Source organism: Cimex lectularius, unplaced genomic scaffold (assembly GCF_000648675.2).
Source record: "Cimex lectularius strain Harlan isolate CLEC.00 unplaced genomic scaffold, Clec_2.1 scaffold81, whole genome shotgun sequence".
NCBI classification, from domain to species: Eukaryota; Metazoa; Arthropoda; class Insecta; order Hemiptera; family Cimicidae; genus Cimex; species Cimex lectularius.
The window spans coordinates 868,090-887,005 of NW_019392692.1; the positions used below are offsets into that span (position 1 = coordinate 868,090).

Here is an 18,916-nt window from a genome sequence, read left to right on the forward strand (position 1 = left end):
ATGTTTTCTGCACATGTTGACCTGAGTTTGTTATCTGTTTTTGATATTGAATTTATACTTTTATTGTAGTCTGCCGTGAATGGTATGTTTTTGTTGAAGAATTTCAGATGTCAGTTTGTGGTGGTCCGTGTACCATGGCGAGCCCAGTCACGTATTTGTGCATGTACATGAGTCAACTTCACACATTGGCAGGCATTCTGAAGATGGCGAAAAGCCGAAACGCGCCTGACAGACCGACACAGCGAGGATTGGCAGACGAGAGCGATCGGTAACGACCACATTTAAAAAATTTACTAGTCATAAAAATTTTGTTTTCACGAAATCAACTTGAGTAAGAACTGCTATAAAAAATTGTTCTCACGTATGAAAAGAACTGAAGTCATTTTACTTTCTTTATTCAAGAAAGTAAACAACGCGATGAGTAAATGTTCTAGTTTTTCTTCTAGTCACGATATTCCCCTGGGCAAGTCCAATTTTACTTTCTGTGATATAAATTTGCATCAATATAATGAACTTATTAGTCAGAGTCGTGACTCGGAATTTAGAAAGACCACGGCTTAGGCCGGAATGAAAAACAATTTTGTAATTAGTTAAGGATTAAGAACGGTGGTTGTTAGTCCTGGCGGACTTTTCACCGTTTTTACGCGTTTGGCATGATAATTTGTGACTTTATTAATCTTTTATTCGCCGAATTTATTACTTAATAAAATAGCCTAATTTGACAATTCGTCATGGCAAATTTTAACATCTAAATTTCTAATGTAATGGAAAATTGTGAGAACTATATTAGCAATGCACTATTGATTTTTTAGCTTAATAAAGTCCGTCACATTTTATCAATATCAATTTTTTTAAACATAATTTATTTATTCTAAATATAACTAATTTAATTTTTCTGAAGTCATACATACAGTAATGTAGTCTTGGACCATAGTAACCATTTCTAACTTATTATTAACAATAATAGCATAAACTTAATACATAAACAATATAAATTTTATAATTCTAGATAACAGCTAGCACTACAGGCATAAGTGACGATTGATAGATCTTGTAGTCACTTTCTATTTAATTAATTATTATTTTTATGTAAGGTTTTGGTTGAGATGGAAAAGTTAGTGTCATGAGCGGGATTCGAAGCCATGGCCTACGGCTGAATACACCGCTGCTTTAAACACTTGAGCTAGTGTGACTTCATCTACCCGGACACCAACTCCACATATCAACCTACAACCTTTCGCATTTTACTGGGGTTCGAACCCCACTCGAAACACTAACTTTTTCATCTCAACCAAGACCTTCCATAAAAAGAATAATTAATTGGAATAATGAATATGGTCAATTATGACCACCAAGCATAAATGGATTTCATTCTGCATCATCTTTCTGCTAATCTGCATTCATGTAGCAGCAGGGGAGGAGGGTTTTCTGTGTGTGTGTGTGTGTGTGTGTGTGTATATGTGTGTATATGTGTATATATATATACACACACATATATATATATATATATAACGAACTGTAGTCGCGTCAAAAGCTGGCCATCAAATACCACAGTTTTTAGTTGTATCAGTATTTAACAACCTTCAACCTTCCAGGCTTGGGAAAGTTTTCACTGAATAGGGACAAGGAGTCCCGAAATATATACGAATACACGCTTATGGGCCGATAAACAGCTGAGGTCATCGCCGGCCCTCCGCGTGTGTTCCTTCTCTTTCCTGTCTTTCTCGCGTATTTTGTATTGAACTGCAGCCATTTGAGCATCTCTATCTGGTTACTGACTCTCTGCTTTTACTTGTATATTACGTCGTTATTTTAAAAAGCTAGCCTCTTGTTAGTACCTCAGGTTGTCAATTTAAGAATAGATACACAACATACAATACATAACATATATATCGCCACAAACATAGAAGTCTGGTCACATTCACTCCCCCAGAGTACTCGATATTCCTCGGGGCGGGGTAAATAACCCCTTCCTTTCATGCTTAAATTACATTCATTCCAACAGAGTAAAATATAAACAACATACAATACTAACATAAAAGTCTGGTCACATTCACTCCCCCAGAGTACTCGATATTCCTCGGGGCGGGGTAAATAACCCCTTCCTTTCATGCTTAAATTACATTCATTCCAACAGAGTAAAATATAAACAACATACAATACTAACATAAAAGTCTGATCACATTCACTCCCCCAGAGTACTCGATATTCCTCGGGGCGGGTTTTGAACCCACTCCATTCGCTCTGAAAACTTACTTTTGCTCCCCAGACATTACACATTCACCCCAGAGTACTCGATATTCCTTGGGGTGGGGTAAATAACCTCTTCCTTTCATACTTAAATTAAATTCATTCCAATAGAGTAAAATATAAACAACATACAATACTAACATAAAAGTCTGGTCACATTCACTCCCCCAAAGTACTCGATATTCCTCGGGGCGGGGTTTGAACCCACTCCATTCGCTCTGATAACTTAACTCTCCAGACGTCACTCACTCACCCCAGAGTACTCGATATTCCTCGTGGCGGGGTAAATAACCCCTTCCGTTCACGCTAATAAATTACATTCATCCTAATAAACATAAACACCATACAAATACGACACAAACAATTCACACACAATATAAGCACAGCATAAACACACATAAACTATATACATTTGAAAGTCCCTATAGCCCTGTGGTACGGGTACAGCGATTTGTGCCCGCTGCCGTGCCCCAAGACTACACACAGGTCCAATGATATTCCAAAATATTGCCAAACATCGAGCCTTCTACAATTGAAAATGTGCTCGACTGTTACTCTACCTTTGCATAATGGGCACCTATGCGGTCGCTTTCCTGCTAGAAGGTGCCCGTGTGTAATCCTTGTATGACCTATGCGTAGTCTTGTCAGTATGACCTTTTCCCTTTTTGACCCATTTTCCGTGAACCAGGGACCGACGTCTTTCTTAACCTGCCACAGTTTGGCAGGGTTGTTTCTATTTTTCCGAGCCCAGCGGTTTTTCCACTTTTCTTTTATCGTATTTGAAATTAATAACTTGAGATCCGCTGGGCGTATAGGTGAAGTCCTCTGGCTGCTTCTTTGGCTGCCCTGTCTGCTTCTTCGTTCCCGGCTATCCCTATGTGACCGGGAACCCACACCAACACGACCTTCTTCCTAACTGTGTCGATCCCTTTTAATTGTTGTTTTATTTTGTTTACTAATGGGTTTTCTGTAATCTGTCATAAATGTTTTGGATGGCATTGCATGCTGAATTGTAATAGGTAGGACTCCCTTATTGTATTGCAGACTTCTAAAATGTTTAGACCAGAGTGAAATCTGGTCATCACAAATTGAGTTGTTTTATATGTCTTTTAGCTGCTGACCTTCATACGATACACACATATTGCCAAATAGGCTGAATAAGAGCTAAATACAGCAATTTCTTTGTTGCGATGGGTAAGGTTGACTGGCAATCGAAAAGAAATTTCAGCTGCTTCATTTTTCGCCTGATTCTTGTTTAACTTTCACCAATTCACAGTACGTATCAGACAGGTAAATCCAGGGTGCCATTTATGAAAAGCTTCTCGTTATCTAAGAATAATAATTTTGTATGTAATGTTTGGTATGCAGCCATTTCATTCAGTCAGCAGAATCTGGTTTAACAATAAAAATGGGTCATCGGTGGTCGCAACGGTTTACACATTGACACGACACTCATCTCAGTCCCAGGTTTGAATCCACAGGCCTGCATTTGAACCCAACTTACTTTCAAATAGTTTTTTTTTTTTTTTTTTCACAACTCACACCAGCACCCCAAAGGTTCATATAACCCTCCCCCCACATATAAGGTTCATATATCATATAGTTAAAATACCCTCAAGAGAAAAAAAAAAACAATATAAATGTGATTTTTAATATAAGTTGCTGAAGCTATTGTCTCGGATTGCCAGGGAATGCTGTATGGCCTCTTTGGCCCAAATGTTGCCATCATTTATGATTTATGAACTCTCCTAATGAGTAAAAAATAATGATACAAGGGAAAATATGTTATTTTAATCATAAAATAAATGGAAATTGTCTGACTTACTTTTGAAGAACACATGAAGATGGTTAGAACCAGATGTAAGAAAGAACATTCAATGGTTTTACAATTAATTAAGGTTTTTAGTTGAGATAAAAAAGTCAAATGCACGAGTGGGATTCGAACCCACGATCTTCGACTAGATACGCCGCTGCTCTACCACTTGAGCTATCGTGACCTCGATCCACTCGGACACCAACTTCCTATCTCAAGCACCTTTTGAATTTTCCCTCCTTTTTGCCATTTTTCAAGTGGGTTCGAATCCCGCTTGTGCCATTGATTTTTTATCTCAACTAAAAACCTTAATTAATTGTAATATATTAATTGGTCAAGCGGACCATGAAATTAGTGAATTTAATTCAACGGTTTGTTCAACGAACAGAAGTTGATCAGTCTATTAACAAATGCACAGAATCTTCCTATATTCCTCACTAAAGATGGCACAATGCCGAAATGTGTTTTAAAAAATCCGCAAGTGTAGAGAGACCAAATAAATAACCCAATACCAGTTCAGTATGTGAACAAAAACTGATGCATATGTGTGTGGTGATTAGTGACCGTTAATCGATAATTATTCAGAAATCGTGAGATGCGATCAGACTGCATCTCACAATTTCTGAATAATTACTGATGCATACTTTGGTTGATCAATGAAAGTTCGATTGTGAGAGCCTGCCTTGAAGATAATGTATAGAAATAGACTTTTATTTCTTAAATGAAAGAACAAAAGAATACTTCCTAAATATGATATAAAAATGTTTATGATTATGACATAAATGAATGAATTATTAGAATTGTTGGTTTGACTTCTTACCCTTCTAAAAGCATAAAACTTGGGTTCTAATGTTTAAAAAAATCAACAAGGGAGTTTGTTTATTTACAGTAACAATTTTTTTAAACTAAATTCATTCTATGTTAATTCCAAGAGATGAATTCTATCGTGCACAAAAAGGTTTTCAAATTTATACATTTTTCGCTTCTCATAATAAATACGGTGTGGATTAAGGAAAATTATTAATTGTCTACATTTTAAGCCAAAAAAACCAACAATGTGTTTATTCTAGCAATTTTTTTTATAATATCTTCATCGATCTATTTCTCCAAAAACAACATCAAGAGTGCCTAAAATGAAAAAATATATGCATATATTGCCCTGTAAAATTTAATGTTTTTTCTTTCATAACCTTACCAATAATGGCCACAATATCTGCTAGCATATGACCTTTGCCAATTTTCTCTAGAGCAGCCAAATGAGCAAACCCAGGTGCCTTAATTTTACACCTAAATGGCTTTGAGCTACCATCGGATACAAGATAAACACCGAATTCACCTATTTAAAAAAAAAAAAAAATTATGGAACGCAATGATTTGAAAAAGAAAAGTTTAAAACCAACCCTTGGGTGCTTCAATAGCTGTGTATGTACAGCCTGGAGGCACCTGATAGCCCTGAGAGAAAAGCTTGAAGTGGTGGATCAAGGCTTCCATCGATGTTTTCATCTCATTTCGAGTAGGAGTGGAGACCTTATGGTCATCTGTTTTAACTTCGCCAGGAGGCATTTGATTCAAGCACTGCTCAATTATTTTCAGTGACTGTCTCATTTCCTCGACACGAATTAAATATCTGTAAAGAAAATTGATTTGTACAATTTGTTTTAATTTTGTTAGAATAGAATGATTACCTGTCATAGCAATCTCCCTGTGTTCCAATTGGAACATCAAATTCAACAAGGTGATAAGCATCATAAGGCTGTGATTTCCTAAGATCCCATTTGATACCTGAACCTCTCAGCATCACACCACTAAAACATATGTCAAATTGAATTACAACTTTTTATAAATAGTGTAAAACTATTGTTCCTTTTTTACCTGAAACCAAGGTTGAGAGCATCTTCTGCTGAAACAACTCCAACATCAATTGTTCTCTCCTTCCAGATCCTATTGTTCGTCAACATGTCCTCTGTCTCATCAAGACGCTCAGTGAATTTGTTGATAAAATCATAAATGTCCTCAAGGAGGCCAAGTGGAAGGTCTTGATTCACACCGCCTGGTCTGATGTACGCCGCATGCATCCTAGCCCCAGAAACTCTCTCGTAAAACTCCATCATCTTCTCCCTCTCCTCAAAGAGCCAGAAAAACGGTGTCATTGCTCCAATATCCAAGGCATGTGTACCAACTGCCATGATATGATTCAATAACCGCGTGATTTCGGCAAATAGCGCTGAAAATTTCAAATTGAAAAAAAAAAAAAATCATCAATCCTAATAATTTGGGGTGGTTAAATAGTAACTTACTCCTTATGTATTTTGCCCTTAGGGGGACATCAATGTTCAATAACTTTTCAATAGCGAGGGAATAGCATTGCTCATTGCACATCATTGAAACATAATCTAGTCGATCGAAATAAGGCAAGGCTTGAGTATAGGTCTTGTACTCGATGAGTTTCTCTGTGCCTCTGTGCAACAATCCTATATGAGGATCAGCCCTCACAACATGCTGAAAATAAAAATGTTAATGGATTTTATTCCAGTCTTGACATACATATGGTTGAAAACTTACTTCTCCATCAAGTTCCAGTACAAGCCTAAGTACACCGTGGGCTGCTGGATGCTGTGGGCCAAAATTCAGGATAAGGTTTTTGATCGTTTTCTCTGTAGGCACCACGTCCGTAGTCCATGTCTGAATCTTCCATTTTGATGTGGTCTCATCTGGATACATAACTGCTCCTCCCTGACGTTTCAGAAATTCAATGTCTGGATACCATACTGAAGCAAACCGTGCTCTGAAATTATTTAAACAAAGTTATTTTATTTATATTTAATTAATTAAATAATGAAGCACTTTCTAACTAATTGTAAATGTCTAATGATTATTTTGAACAAAATTATTATCAAAGAGTAATATTTTAAATCATTAAAATTAATAAATATTTTACTTATGAAATTAAGAATATGTACTCTTGACGGCGAATTAAAATTAGAATATAGATTAATTCACTACTTTCGTGGTCCACTTGACCAATTAATACATGACAATTAATTAAGGTTTTTAGTTGAGATAAAAATGGCAAAAAGGAGGGAAAATTCAAAAGGTGGGGTTGAGATGGGGAGTTGATGTCCGAGTGGATCGAGGTCACGATAGCTCAGGTGGTAGAGCAGCGGCGTATCTAGCCGAAGGTCGTGGGTTCGAATAACTTTTTTTCATCTTAACTAAAAACCTTAATTAATTGTAAAGTATTAATTGGTCAAGCGGACCACGAAATTAGTGAATTTAATGAATAAAAATGAAGTACACTTCACTAAAGCTCTCCGTCGCCATTTCAATTGTCGTCGAGAATCCAATCCGATTACACGACATTTGAAAAATGGCAAAAGGAGGGAAAACTCATAAGGTGGGGTTGAGATGGGGAGTTGATGTCCGAGTGGATCGAGGTCACGATAGCTCAGGTGGTAGAGCAGCGGCGTATCTAACCGAAGGTCATGGGTTCGAATCCCTCTCGTGCCATTAACTTTTTTTCATCTTAACTAAAACCTTAATTAATTGTTAGAATATAGAGCTATAAAATATAAATACAGCTGCTTTTTTTATGTAGTTTTGAACTTTGGAATAATGGCATTTATTTCTTGGCTTATACTACATACAAAATAATTCAATTCAATTCATAATAAATAATTTAAAAAATAAAAATAAATAAAAAACCACTTATGAAAGTTATAAAATCTGCTGGTTGCTTATAATTATGACTTAAATAGTTGTAAATTAAGTGAACAAGTGAACAGTTTTTTTTCAGACCAGGAGGCAGTAGGGAGAGAAACCAATTTTTATTTAATTGGGAGGGGGGAGTTAAAGTTAATTCGGTGGATTAGATAGAAGGTCACAAGGCCATCGTCGTTTTAAACGGCCTGGAGGATTGTAAGGGTGAGATGTTGAGGAAAGAGTTAGGGCTAGTCGGTTAGGATGGAGGGAGAGTTTAGAGTGAAAAGTGAAGAAGCGTGTAATGGATAAGATCTTTCACGAAAGGGATTTTAAGATCTTTATGGATCGTTTGATTTGTGACGTAGAAGGGAGCATTGAGGATACGGCGGAGAACTTTAGATTGAAAAGACTGAATTCGTTGGATATTGGATGATTTAGCCGAGCCCCACAGCTCGACTCCGTAGGTACAAATAGGTCTGATGAGTGTTTTGTAGGCGGTTAGTTTGTTATGTATGCTTAGTTTTAATTTTGGTCCAAGAAGGTGTCGGAGTAGTCCATATCTTTTGTTAAGTTCTTGCCGTTTTAATCGTGTATGTGGGTTCCAAGTAAGTCTACTATCTAAGTAAAGCCAGACTTGGTTCGATGGTGGTATTATTTTGTTGTAAATGTGCACTGATGGACAGGTTTGTCGTTTGAGCGTAAATGTAACTTGTTGGCTTTTTTGTTCGTTTAACCTGATCCGCCACAGATTGCACCAGTTGGTAATAAGGTTCATGTGTTGTTGGAGTGCTTCTGTTGCTAGGATAGGATTGGAGTGTGTTGATAAGATTGCGGTGTCGTCCGCGTAGGTTGTGATTTGTGTGTTTGGATGTGTGGGTATGTCAGCAGTGTAGATGGTGTAGAGGATTGGGCCTAGGATACTTCCTTGTGGAATGCCAGCTTTGATTGGTGTGATAGATGAAAAATCGGTACCGATTCTTACTTTAAACCATCGATCTGAGAGGAAGAATTTCACGATAAGGTAGTAGGAATGAGGGAGGATACATTTTAACTTATAGAGGAGGCCGGGGTGCCATACTCGGTCAAATGCTTCTGTAACGTCCAGAAATACGGCTGAGCAGTATTGTTTGGTTTCTAGAGCTGAAGATATCGTGTCGACTACTCTGTAGCACTGCTGAACAGTGGAATGGAGAATTCAAAACCCAAAATGATGATTAGGAATTACGTTTTCAGAGTCGAATATAGGAATTAGTCTTTTAAGGAGTATAAGTTCAAAGATTTTGGATAAAATAGGGAGGAGGCTTATTGGTCTATAAGAGGATGGGGCACTGGGGGATTTGTGTGGTTTTTTGGAGTTATGCTTCCACTGGATAAAGAAATAGGTTGTGCGAAATATTGCATTGTAAATAATGTAATGTACACTATTGCTTTTTTGGGTAGATTTCGGAGGATTTTAGGGGTAATTAGATCATGACCTGGGGATTTTCTTTCGGAAAGGCGGAGAATCTGATACATAACATCTGCGGGGTGGATGGGCTTAGGAGGTAGAGCGAGAGGGAGAGGAGAGTGAAGGAATTCATTGATATGATCTGAGTGCGAAGTGACATTCATATCGGGTTGGAGAATAAAAACTGTGGAAAAGTGATCGGAAAGTAGCTGACACTTTTCTGCGTTTGACCTGGCTCAGGTACCGTTGGGACTTCTAAATGGAGAAGGCACTTGGTAGTGTTTGGTAACCTTTCTAGTAACTAGCCAAAGAGAGTTGTCTTGTGTGGATAAGGATTCAAGGTATGACTGGAGCTGGGATGAACGGTAATTGGATAATTCGAGTTTCAAAATATAAGTGAGACGGTTAAATGTTACTTTATCAGAGGGGTAACGATGGTGTTGCCATCGCAACCTCACTCTTCGTTTGGAGGTTATAAGTGTGCGGATATATCGGGAAGAAGGGAATTCAGAGAGGACTTTTGATGGTGTGGAGGAGAGGACGATAGATAGATAGCGATAGATGAGCGGCATGTTGTGTGAACAAAGTTAAACAAAAAAATTTAATATTAACAAAAAAACATGTCTTATTCTAAAAGTATTTGTTTATTATAATTATAAAATATAATGACTATTCTTTGCTTTAAAATAAGTTATTTATTTAAAAATAATTCAATGATTGGGCATGAAATGCTATGAGGTTGAAAACAGATTAGATTGCTGTTAGTAGGCCCCGGTGTGGAGGACAGGAGGGAGTCAGGGCACAATAGCCCCTGAAACCACATGTACATTGACTAATTACATCGATATCTACCGTTTTTACCACGTCCTCCAATGAGAAGACCGGAAAGACGGGAAAAAACAAAGTTAATAAGATGCTGTCCTTTTCTATCCTTTCTAGGGAAGGTTCCTCACCTCAGGTCACTAGTCCATTGTTCTAAGTTTAAAATAAAAAGTACATGGGTAATATATATTCATTCAGGACTGTCATACATGAGGATCAGGTCTTCTGAGGGCTCTTAAGCACTATGCACCATGACCAATATTGGCCTATTGTGCAATCTCAATTATTAACTACAGCTCTTATTTAAGCAAAGGCATTTTGTCAGATCCCAAAACTTTGTTAAGGATTCCTGTGTGTATCATCCAGCCTTGGTTTCTTTTCTCCCAGGAGAACAGCCTGCAAATGGACTTCACATCAACAGGGGACAGGTTCTGCTGTTTCTTCATACACAGGCTCATTTCTACTGCTCTGAGTGTACAGTGTCTACAGTCTTTCGGAGACAGCAGTCCTACTATCATTATAGTATCATTAAAATTTATAAAAGTATGGAAGTGTTACAGCGTGCAGTTAAGGCTGTATGCACATATTTTTTTTTCAAAAATAGATCAACCTAGCTTTCTGCAGTTAAGCTTTCTGTGTGGTGAGTAGTGACTGTTAGTCGATAATTATTCAGAAATCGTGAGATGTGACCCAGATCGCATCTCATGATTTCTGAATAGTTAAGCTTTCTATTCAAAGTCCATAAATCCACCCAAACTATAGGATCTTGGAAGCAATTGTTGGAGCACCTGATGGTCATATTTACCATTTTACTGGCTCTCAGTTCAAATTGCACTGCATTTGTAAGTTTCTTTTTTTTTTAACTTTTTTTATTCGGATATCATGAGATGCGGTCTGGTGTGATGTAGGTTTCAGAAAAACATTTTCTTTATCGTGCCAACATTTCGTTCTTTATTGAGATCATCTTCAGGGCCTTGTGTTGTCTGCATTTCAGCAAAAAATGATCTCAATAAAGATCAAAACATTGGCACGATAAAGAAAATGTTTTTCTGAAACCTACATCACACCAGGCCGCATCTCACGATTTCTGAATAATTATTGATTAACGTTCACTAATCACCACACATTTATCTTTTTTGTTTACGAGGTTATTTCAACTACAAGATTATATGAACCCTCGAAGTGCTGGTATTTTTGAACCTATTTGTAAGCATGTCAGGTTTGTATGCAGGGCCGCTAGATTCGACCCTAAGCCTTTACCTTAAAGTGCTGAGGGCCATGTCAACACCTAAACCATTGTGACCACCTATGCCCCTAGAAACTTCCTTGGACAACTTAGTTGAAAAATATTTTAGAGTGTGATAAATTACTTTTTCCAAGTCCAATAAAGACTGATAATTAGTAAAAAAATTACTTTTTAATTTTTTAAATGTTTAAATACTTAGGCCAATTTCAATTTCGAAAGACAAGGACATAGCCAGCCAGACAGCTATCAGAACATTAAACTCAAACATCATTAATTCAAGAATGGTGCTGAATTGCAAAATGAAACTAATAATGTAAACTAAAGAAATTCCTGTCATACAGGAGGGATTAAAGTCCAAATGCCCATTGGGCAGCACAGACAACACTACAATGCTTTAAAAGTACATGGGCTATGCCAGGATTCGAAATTTTCGGCTATTGCCACTAAGGTGGAAATATAAATCAGGCACCGTAATCACTTGGCCTCCGCGGTCCCCTGAAAAACTAAACTAAACATATAGGTTTTCAAAACAAGGTTACACCCTACTGGATTCCAGGACATGCAGAAGTAGGAAACTAAGAACTGGATGCCTTTGCAAGGCTACTCTGCAGATGGGCCCTGAGCCTTGTGATATAGGGATCCACACTATCTACGAGCATCTTAGAAAAGTGAGGAACAATGGAATTTAATCACTGGACCAAAAAGCTCCTGGTGAGATTTAGAAAGCAATAGAATGTATCAAATACTCCAAATCCTAATAGGATTCCAAATAGAGTACTGCAGATTGCCTGGGACTGCTTATGCTTGAGGAAGATTTATGTTAAAACGGACGCACTTATTAAAAGGCCGCGGTGCAACACTTATACACAGGGGAAAATGCTTTGGGCTATACAATGCAGAAAAAGTACAACTACTAAAAACAAACCTAATAATCAAATTCCTTGATAAATTGGGACTCAATATAGTATATGTACACAACGGGCGATAGCTAATTCTCAAAGGGTGCAGTATGCCAAATTACCCTGAATTTTTACATCACACCATCTACATAACACAATATGCAAAAATATTAATATCCAATTTATTGTCTCATTTCGGCTTTAAGACATGGTCAAGTCATAGATTAAGAAAAATAATTTTACTTATCTGGAAATGAAAATATTTGTATTCATAGGTTATATCTTTATAACCAAGGCATTTACTGGCAGGGATATTTTTGTAGATTCTTGATCAAGAAAAGAGTTAATTTTTGGATAAGCTCTGGTTTTAGCAGTTTGAGAATTTTATTTATTTTAAAGGTACAGTACAGTATAGGCTTTAAGCCCCTTATATCTAATATATTAGAAAAAACAATGTTGAAGACGAGAAAGCAGACAGACTGGCCAGAGGAGGATCTGCAAGACCATACATAGGCCCCGAACCTATTCTTGGGATAACAAAAACAAATATAGGATCCTCCATCGCAGAATGGATCCAAGCAAACCAAAAGGAAAAGTGGATAAACTCTAGCGGTGCTAGACATTAGTTAATTTTTGGATAAGCTCTGGTTTTAGCAGTTTGAGAATTTTATTTATTTTTAAGGTAGAGTACAGTATAGGCTTTAAGCCCCTTATATCTAATATATTAGAAAAAACAATGTTGAAGATAATATGTTCTTTAAAATATTAATTATTTATAATCGAATGATGAAACCATATTACAAAATATAAACAGAAAGAGAAAAAAGGAAACAGGAAAAAGAAAAAGAAGTGGGAAGAAGAAAAGCAGGTGATTCATATTGTTTTTAAAAACTCAGATGCCATGAACCTGAAACAAGCCAGCTTGTCTTGACCCTGCAATTCTGAAAGATAAGGCTAAAGGTTTAGAGGAGTGTCGAAGGCTTGGGATATGATCGGAGCGTTTGGATAAGGAATGAAGGAAAAAAGATTATAGATATTGAGAAAATTTATTTCATTTAATTTTAAATATATATACATATATTAAAACTCTTGCTTAGAATGTTAAGGTTGCTGAAGACTTTAATACAGAAAGAAATATGATCCCTTGGTATAAGATCATAACAATATCTAATGTAAGAATGATAAGCAGATTGAGTCTAAGGAAAGTGAAAAAATAATGCTACAGAAAGAGAATAAAGGAATTATAATGGATTTAATATGGAGAACTCTAGAATTCTGTAGAGCGAAAAAGGTATGTAACTTACTGCCTTGTAAGCTTGGAGTTCAAAATAAGGCCTAAATTTTGCACTTTAAGACAAAAATTAATAGGGGAGCTTGAAAGTAAAGCTGAGTGTCATCAGCCTAAAGATGAAATTTTGAGAAATTAAAATGATCATTTAGAAACATGGAAAAGAGTAAAGGTCTAGGAATAGAGCCTTTGTTACACCAGCTGAAATTGAGCAAAAAGAAAATCGAATTTGAAGATTTAACTCTGAGATCGGTCTGACAGGTAGGAGGAAATGACATTAATAACAGTAGAAGAAAAACCTAAAAAATACATGTTTCCAAATTATGATTTATGGAACCAAATGCATTGTAAAAATCAAGTAGAACAATAACAGTTCATGTATTATTTTCAATGCCTAAGCGAATATCCTCTGTCTTCCAATTATTAAATTTGCAGAAAAACAAAAATAGGATATAACGGCATGGGAGTCAATAAATAAGAATATTGGTTTAATAAAATCTTATCAAATGCTTTCAATAGCGATGGAAGAATACTAATAGGGCGATAGTCACTAGCAAGGGCGGGTTTAAGTTTCTTAAGCCTAGTACACACTGGGATTCTTTGAGTCGATTCATGTTGCTGGGCAGCGTAGATTCATTGTTGCGATGCAGCCCCGACTCTGCTCCATGACAAAGAACCGTGTCCAGACCAAGATTCAGTTTACATTCATCAGTGCCTGTGAAAATGACGGAGGAACTAGCTCTCTCGGGAATTTCCCTTGCTCTTTTTTGCATTGAATGTAGTGCATCCAATAGCAAGGGCATTAAAAAACTGTCCTTTTAAAGTGTTTTTTCAATTTTGGCGATGGAAACACTGAATTTTTGGGCTAAACCGTTCAATGTTTGGCTTTTCAATTTCCGATTTCTGTATTCCGTGAATGATACATCGCACAAACACCGATAGGAACGCAATAAAATGTAAAGTCAACTCCGTACTCCACAAGATACCTTTATACAAGACACTATCAACGAGAAAACACTCACTAGAACGTCAACTAAAAAATGAAGCAAGAGCGCTTGTTCCGATTCACGTCCACACTGGCAAATGTTGCTCAACATTGGATGGGATTCAAAAGAGTCCGAATGCTAGCCCGCAACACACCAGATTCATCGCAACAATGAGTCGGGGGAGCCCGGACTCAGGCTAGACGCAGCCGACTCTCTGGTGATTCAAAGAATTACCTTTAGGTAAAGCACAAAAATGAATAGGGTCCCACAGTGGACTGCCTGCACCTAATTCTCCTGAATTGCTGGTGGCGGGCTATTGTTGCAGATCTTATCAAAGGGGCATGTGATGTGAGGCCAACTTCCCACAAATGATGATTACAAATTGTTTTTGTTGTGCGTTGCCAAAACATCTTGTACTTCATTTAGGGCGATGACACAAGGAGTGGTTTTGACCGAAGCGTTTATCGTGAGAAAAATCGAGGCGGTGCGTCGATCATTGTTGTTGCATATAACCTGACAAACGTAGCGGTCGTACCCGCCTGTCGGTTTTCAAACCGAGTCGGTTGGTGGCGGAGACGACCCAATGCATCGGTTTTGAAAACGCCAGGCAGTGAGTGGTACCCAAGTACTGCATCAGCCCTGACACATGTAGCATTTATTCAAGCTGTTCGTACCCCACTTTCTTGAAGGGTTGTTTGTTTGTCAGTCTTCTAATTTACTTTTAAGATGCAAAAAATAGACGTGGAGAAAAAAATTTGTAATGCGGCATTTTATTTTACTATGTAACTTGTCAAAACTGCCCATTTACATCCTCGTAAAGTTAAAAAATTCTTCAGGGTGTTTCCTCATCTCTGAAAACAAATTCTTAAAATGCCCTCTTTCGCTTCTCTTCTCGACAATTGGATGAACCCACATTCTCCTGTTTTTTCTCCATTCTCTTCTTCTTACAATAGTACAACAGAGACACCAAAAGTATCTCTTCATCCATGGTAACTCTGTAAACTAATACACGAAGTTACATACAGTTACAGAACAATATATTTATTAAACAGGACTTGTTATACAAACTGCAAAATAACACCTTGCGACGTTCAATGCTTATATGCACTGCTGTAGGATACATTTAAAACTGAGAGAAAACAAAACCGCTTCGGCCAAAACACACATCATACCGCTGCATGTGTCACAACCTAGCAAAACCGATGCGGTAAACGCTTCGGTCAAAACGCTCCGTGTGTCAGCGCCCTTAGGATCTGGCAGGCGCTATGGAAAAGTTTCCATCCAGCAGCAGTGACAATAGGTCTATCCTCCCTTAGCATCGTAATGCGCTGAGAGGACAGGCCTCCTATTGGCACTTCGTCTCTCGGGATCAGGCTAAAGCCTGGGAGACCATGCTCTGAGAAAGGCCAACTGCTTCTGTGATATACACTTGCCGGTGAACTCGATGGCTCATTCTCACGATAATACTGTGAATATTAACCAATAATATTGGTTCAAGATTATGTCTTTCCAGGGTTAAAGTTAGTACAACTTGATTAAAATGGAAAAGGGGTTTGTACAAAATGAGTAATCTTCATCTGTCTTTGGTTCTATTTTCCTTTATCCACCCAAGAATATACATTAAAATTAGTGGAATATGAATAGATTACAAATGTCCCTATTCATTTTTGCGCAGTTTAAACTAATCTATTGGCACAACTAAATTAATTTTATTATTTAAATAAAGAAAAGGAACACTTTCGTAATAGTATTTATTTTGGTCAACGAAGAAATCACTTACTGGGCAGGGCAGATGGCAGGTCTAGCTTTGAGGATGTTCCTGCTGCCGGAGAGACCCAGGGCAGGGCTCCTAAAAGTGATTTTTGCCAATGCCGCAGCCATGGTCGAAGACGGCGGAGATTAATCAGCTATCTGACCAGGTTTCTGGTACTTGAAGGAAGTCCTGGCCAGGGTAGGTTAACGGGAATTGGCAACTTCGTACCAGGTGATCTCTGAGTACATTGGACGCCTAGTGGTCTTCAGTACTACTAGTCTAAATGCTTACAAATTTTGATGAGCCTATGCTGATGTAACAAATTGTCATTAATGATATTTTGATTTTTTTGCATATTTTTCAATGCATTTGATTCCTTAAATCATAATGTGCTTATTTGGAAGCTGATACATTTTTTGTTTTTCTTCTACTGCTACTAATCTCATTTCCTCCTATCTGCCTGGCAGAACTCAGATAGTTAAAGCTTCTATCTCCTCTTTTTTCACAATTTCAGCTGGTGTACCCCAAGGCTCCATTCTTGACTTGACCCTTACTCTTTTCCATGTATCTAAATGATCATCTTAATTTTTCCAAATTTCATCTTTAGGCTGATGACACTCAGCTTTATATTCAAGCTCTTCAAATTGCTTATCATTCTTACATTAGATATTGTTATGATCTTATACCAAGGGATCATATTTCTTTCTATATTAAAGTCTTCAGCAACCTTAACATTCTAAGCAAGAGTTTTAATATATGTATATATATTTAAAATTAAATGAAATAAATTTTCTCAATATCTATAATCTTTTTTCCTTCATTCCTTATCCAAACGCTCCGATCATATCCCAAGCCTTCGACACTCCTCTAAACCTTTAGCCTTATCTTTCAGAATTGCAGGGTCAAGACAAGCTGGCTTATTTCTGGTTCATGATATCTGAGTTTTTAAAAACAACATGAATCACCTCCTTTTCTTCTTCCCTCTTCTTTTTCTTTTTCCTGGTTCCTTTTTGTTGTGTTTTTTGTGTTTATCTTTTGTAATATGGTTTCATCATTCGATTATAAATAATTAATATTTTAAAGAATTATTATTTTCCACATTGTTTTTTCTAATATATTAGATATAAGGGGCTTAAAGCCTATACTGTACTGTACCTTTAAAATAAATAAATAAAATTCTCAAACTGCTAAAACCAGAGCTTATCCAAAAATTAACTAATGTCTAGCACCGCTAGAGTTTATCCTCTTTTCCTTTTGTTTTGCTTGGATCCATTCTGCGATGGAGGATCCTATATTTGTTTTTGTTATCCCAAGAATAGGTTCGGGGCCTATGTATGGTCTTGCAGATCCTCCTCTGGCCAGTCTGTCTGCTTTCTCGTTACCCAAAATTCCCCTGTGCCCTGGCACCCAAGATATCATCAGGTTGTTGTGTTTCCCCAGGTTTTGGAGATTTTGGATGCATTCACTGACTAATTTTGATGTGATTCTTTTACATGCTAATGCTTTAATAGCCGCTTGGCTATCTGATCTTATGAGGATTTTTTTGTCAGTGATTAATTTAAGATTTTCCAGGGCACAAGCATTGTTGGCATGTATTTCCGCTTGAAAAACCAAAGTGTACTTCCCTAATGAGTTTGATTGCTCATGTTTTGAGCTTGTACAGAAAACGCCTGATTCCTTCGTTTGTTTTGGAGCCATCTGTGCATCATATCATTGTAACTGATGCTCTCCTGTGTTCTTCCTCTCCTTTGTAGTCCGTTGAGACTTTATAGGAAGTTGTGAAGATTGTTTCCGGGATCATGTAATCAGTCCCCATTTCTAATAATGGGTGTCTGATTTTGTTGATTATGGTTGTATGCCCGACTCGTTTAGTTCCTTTCCAATTTAATTGTTTCTGGAGCCTAAGTGAGCTTTTCCTAGCTCTCCTTGTATGAATATTTCCAGTGGAGGTAGGTTTAGCAAAGTTTCTAATGCGTTTTAGGAGTTGTTCTCATCGCCTCTGTGACACACAGGTTTGCTAGTCTTTTTAGGCCTAATGTTTGGGTAGCTACTTTTTGTTGAACTTTGTTTCACCCGATTAGTGATCCATAGGTTGTTTTATGAGTCCCGGTTTGCTTCAAATATTACCTAACAAAAGTCGCATTTGTCCAAGTCCCACACCACTGTCCTTCAAGAAACAACCAATTACTAGTATTGACAAGTTGACCCAGTGAACCATTTTCTGATGTTCCAGAACCAAGAAAACCCCTTGACTTTTTTTTTTAAGTTGAATTTTATACAGATAATTTGTCTGAGGCAATGAATAAAATATTTAAATGAATAAAGGCAGAAGGTAATTTCTGACTGGAAGAACGTGACCCTTTGAAATATTCAAAGAACAGCTCTGGTTAATAAGAAGCCATGCTGCCAATTATCACACCAGTACATCAAAATATTTGGGGTTCACAAATATATAATATTATAATTTGTGTCATAATCAGATCATACAACAAAAATGAGTCTTCACTATCACAGTTCACAAATGACTAAATATGTTTTGCCTGCAGTGTGGTTTGACATTGTTCCAATCATAGTCACTATCAAAATTTGAACATAATTATGTAAAAAATCAAGTAAATAAAATAAACAGGTAAATAAAAAATTTCCATTTAAATCATGAAATGATGAATATTATTTTTATAAAAAGTTGGTTTAAATAAGCTGAAATTTTGAA

General features: G+C 37.0%; 1 protein-coding gene across 1 annotated transcript; it reads right to left on the reverse strand.

Moving 5' to 3' along the window:
• Nucleotides 1-4,925: 4,925 nt before the first annotated feature.
• LOC106660921 (NADH-ubiquinone oxidoreductase 49 kDa subunit) lies at nucleotides 4,926-16,462 on the reverse strand. The gene is made up of 8 exons (XM_014383976.1): nucleotides 16,231-16,462; nucleotides 6,626-6,848; nucleotides 6,361-6,562; nucleotides 5,936-6,287; nucleotides 5,749-5,868; nucleotides 5,464-5,690; nucleotides 5,259-5,399; nucleotides 4,926-5,191 (listed from the first exon to the last, which is right to left on the reverse strand). Exons 1-8 carry the CDS (start codon nucleotides 16,329-16,331, stop codon nucleotides 5,154-5,156), a joined length of 1,404 nt encoding a protein of 467 aa, XP_014239462.1. The 5' UTR covers nucleotides 16,332-16,462; the 3' UTR covers nucleotides 4,926-5,153.
• Nucleotides 16,463-18,916: the final 2,454 nt, after the last annotated feature.

What these genes read in the sequence shown, in the direction of transcription:
- LOC106660921 (XM_014383976.1), bottom strand. Translation starts at nt 16,331, where the DNA reads ATGGCTGCGGCATTGGCAAAAATCACTTTTAGGAGCCCTGCCCTGGGT. An exon ending in CAGGGAGATTGCTATGACAG is followed by an intron (nt 5,691 to 5,748) that starts GTAATCATTCTA and finishes TTTTCTTTACAG; the next exon opens with ATATTTAATTCGTGTCGAGG. An exon ending in AGCTATTGAAGCACCCAAGG is followed by an intron (nt 5,400 to 5,463) that starts GTTGGTTTTAAA and finishes TTTTTTAAATAG; the next exon opens with GTGAATTCGGTGTTTATCTT.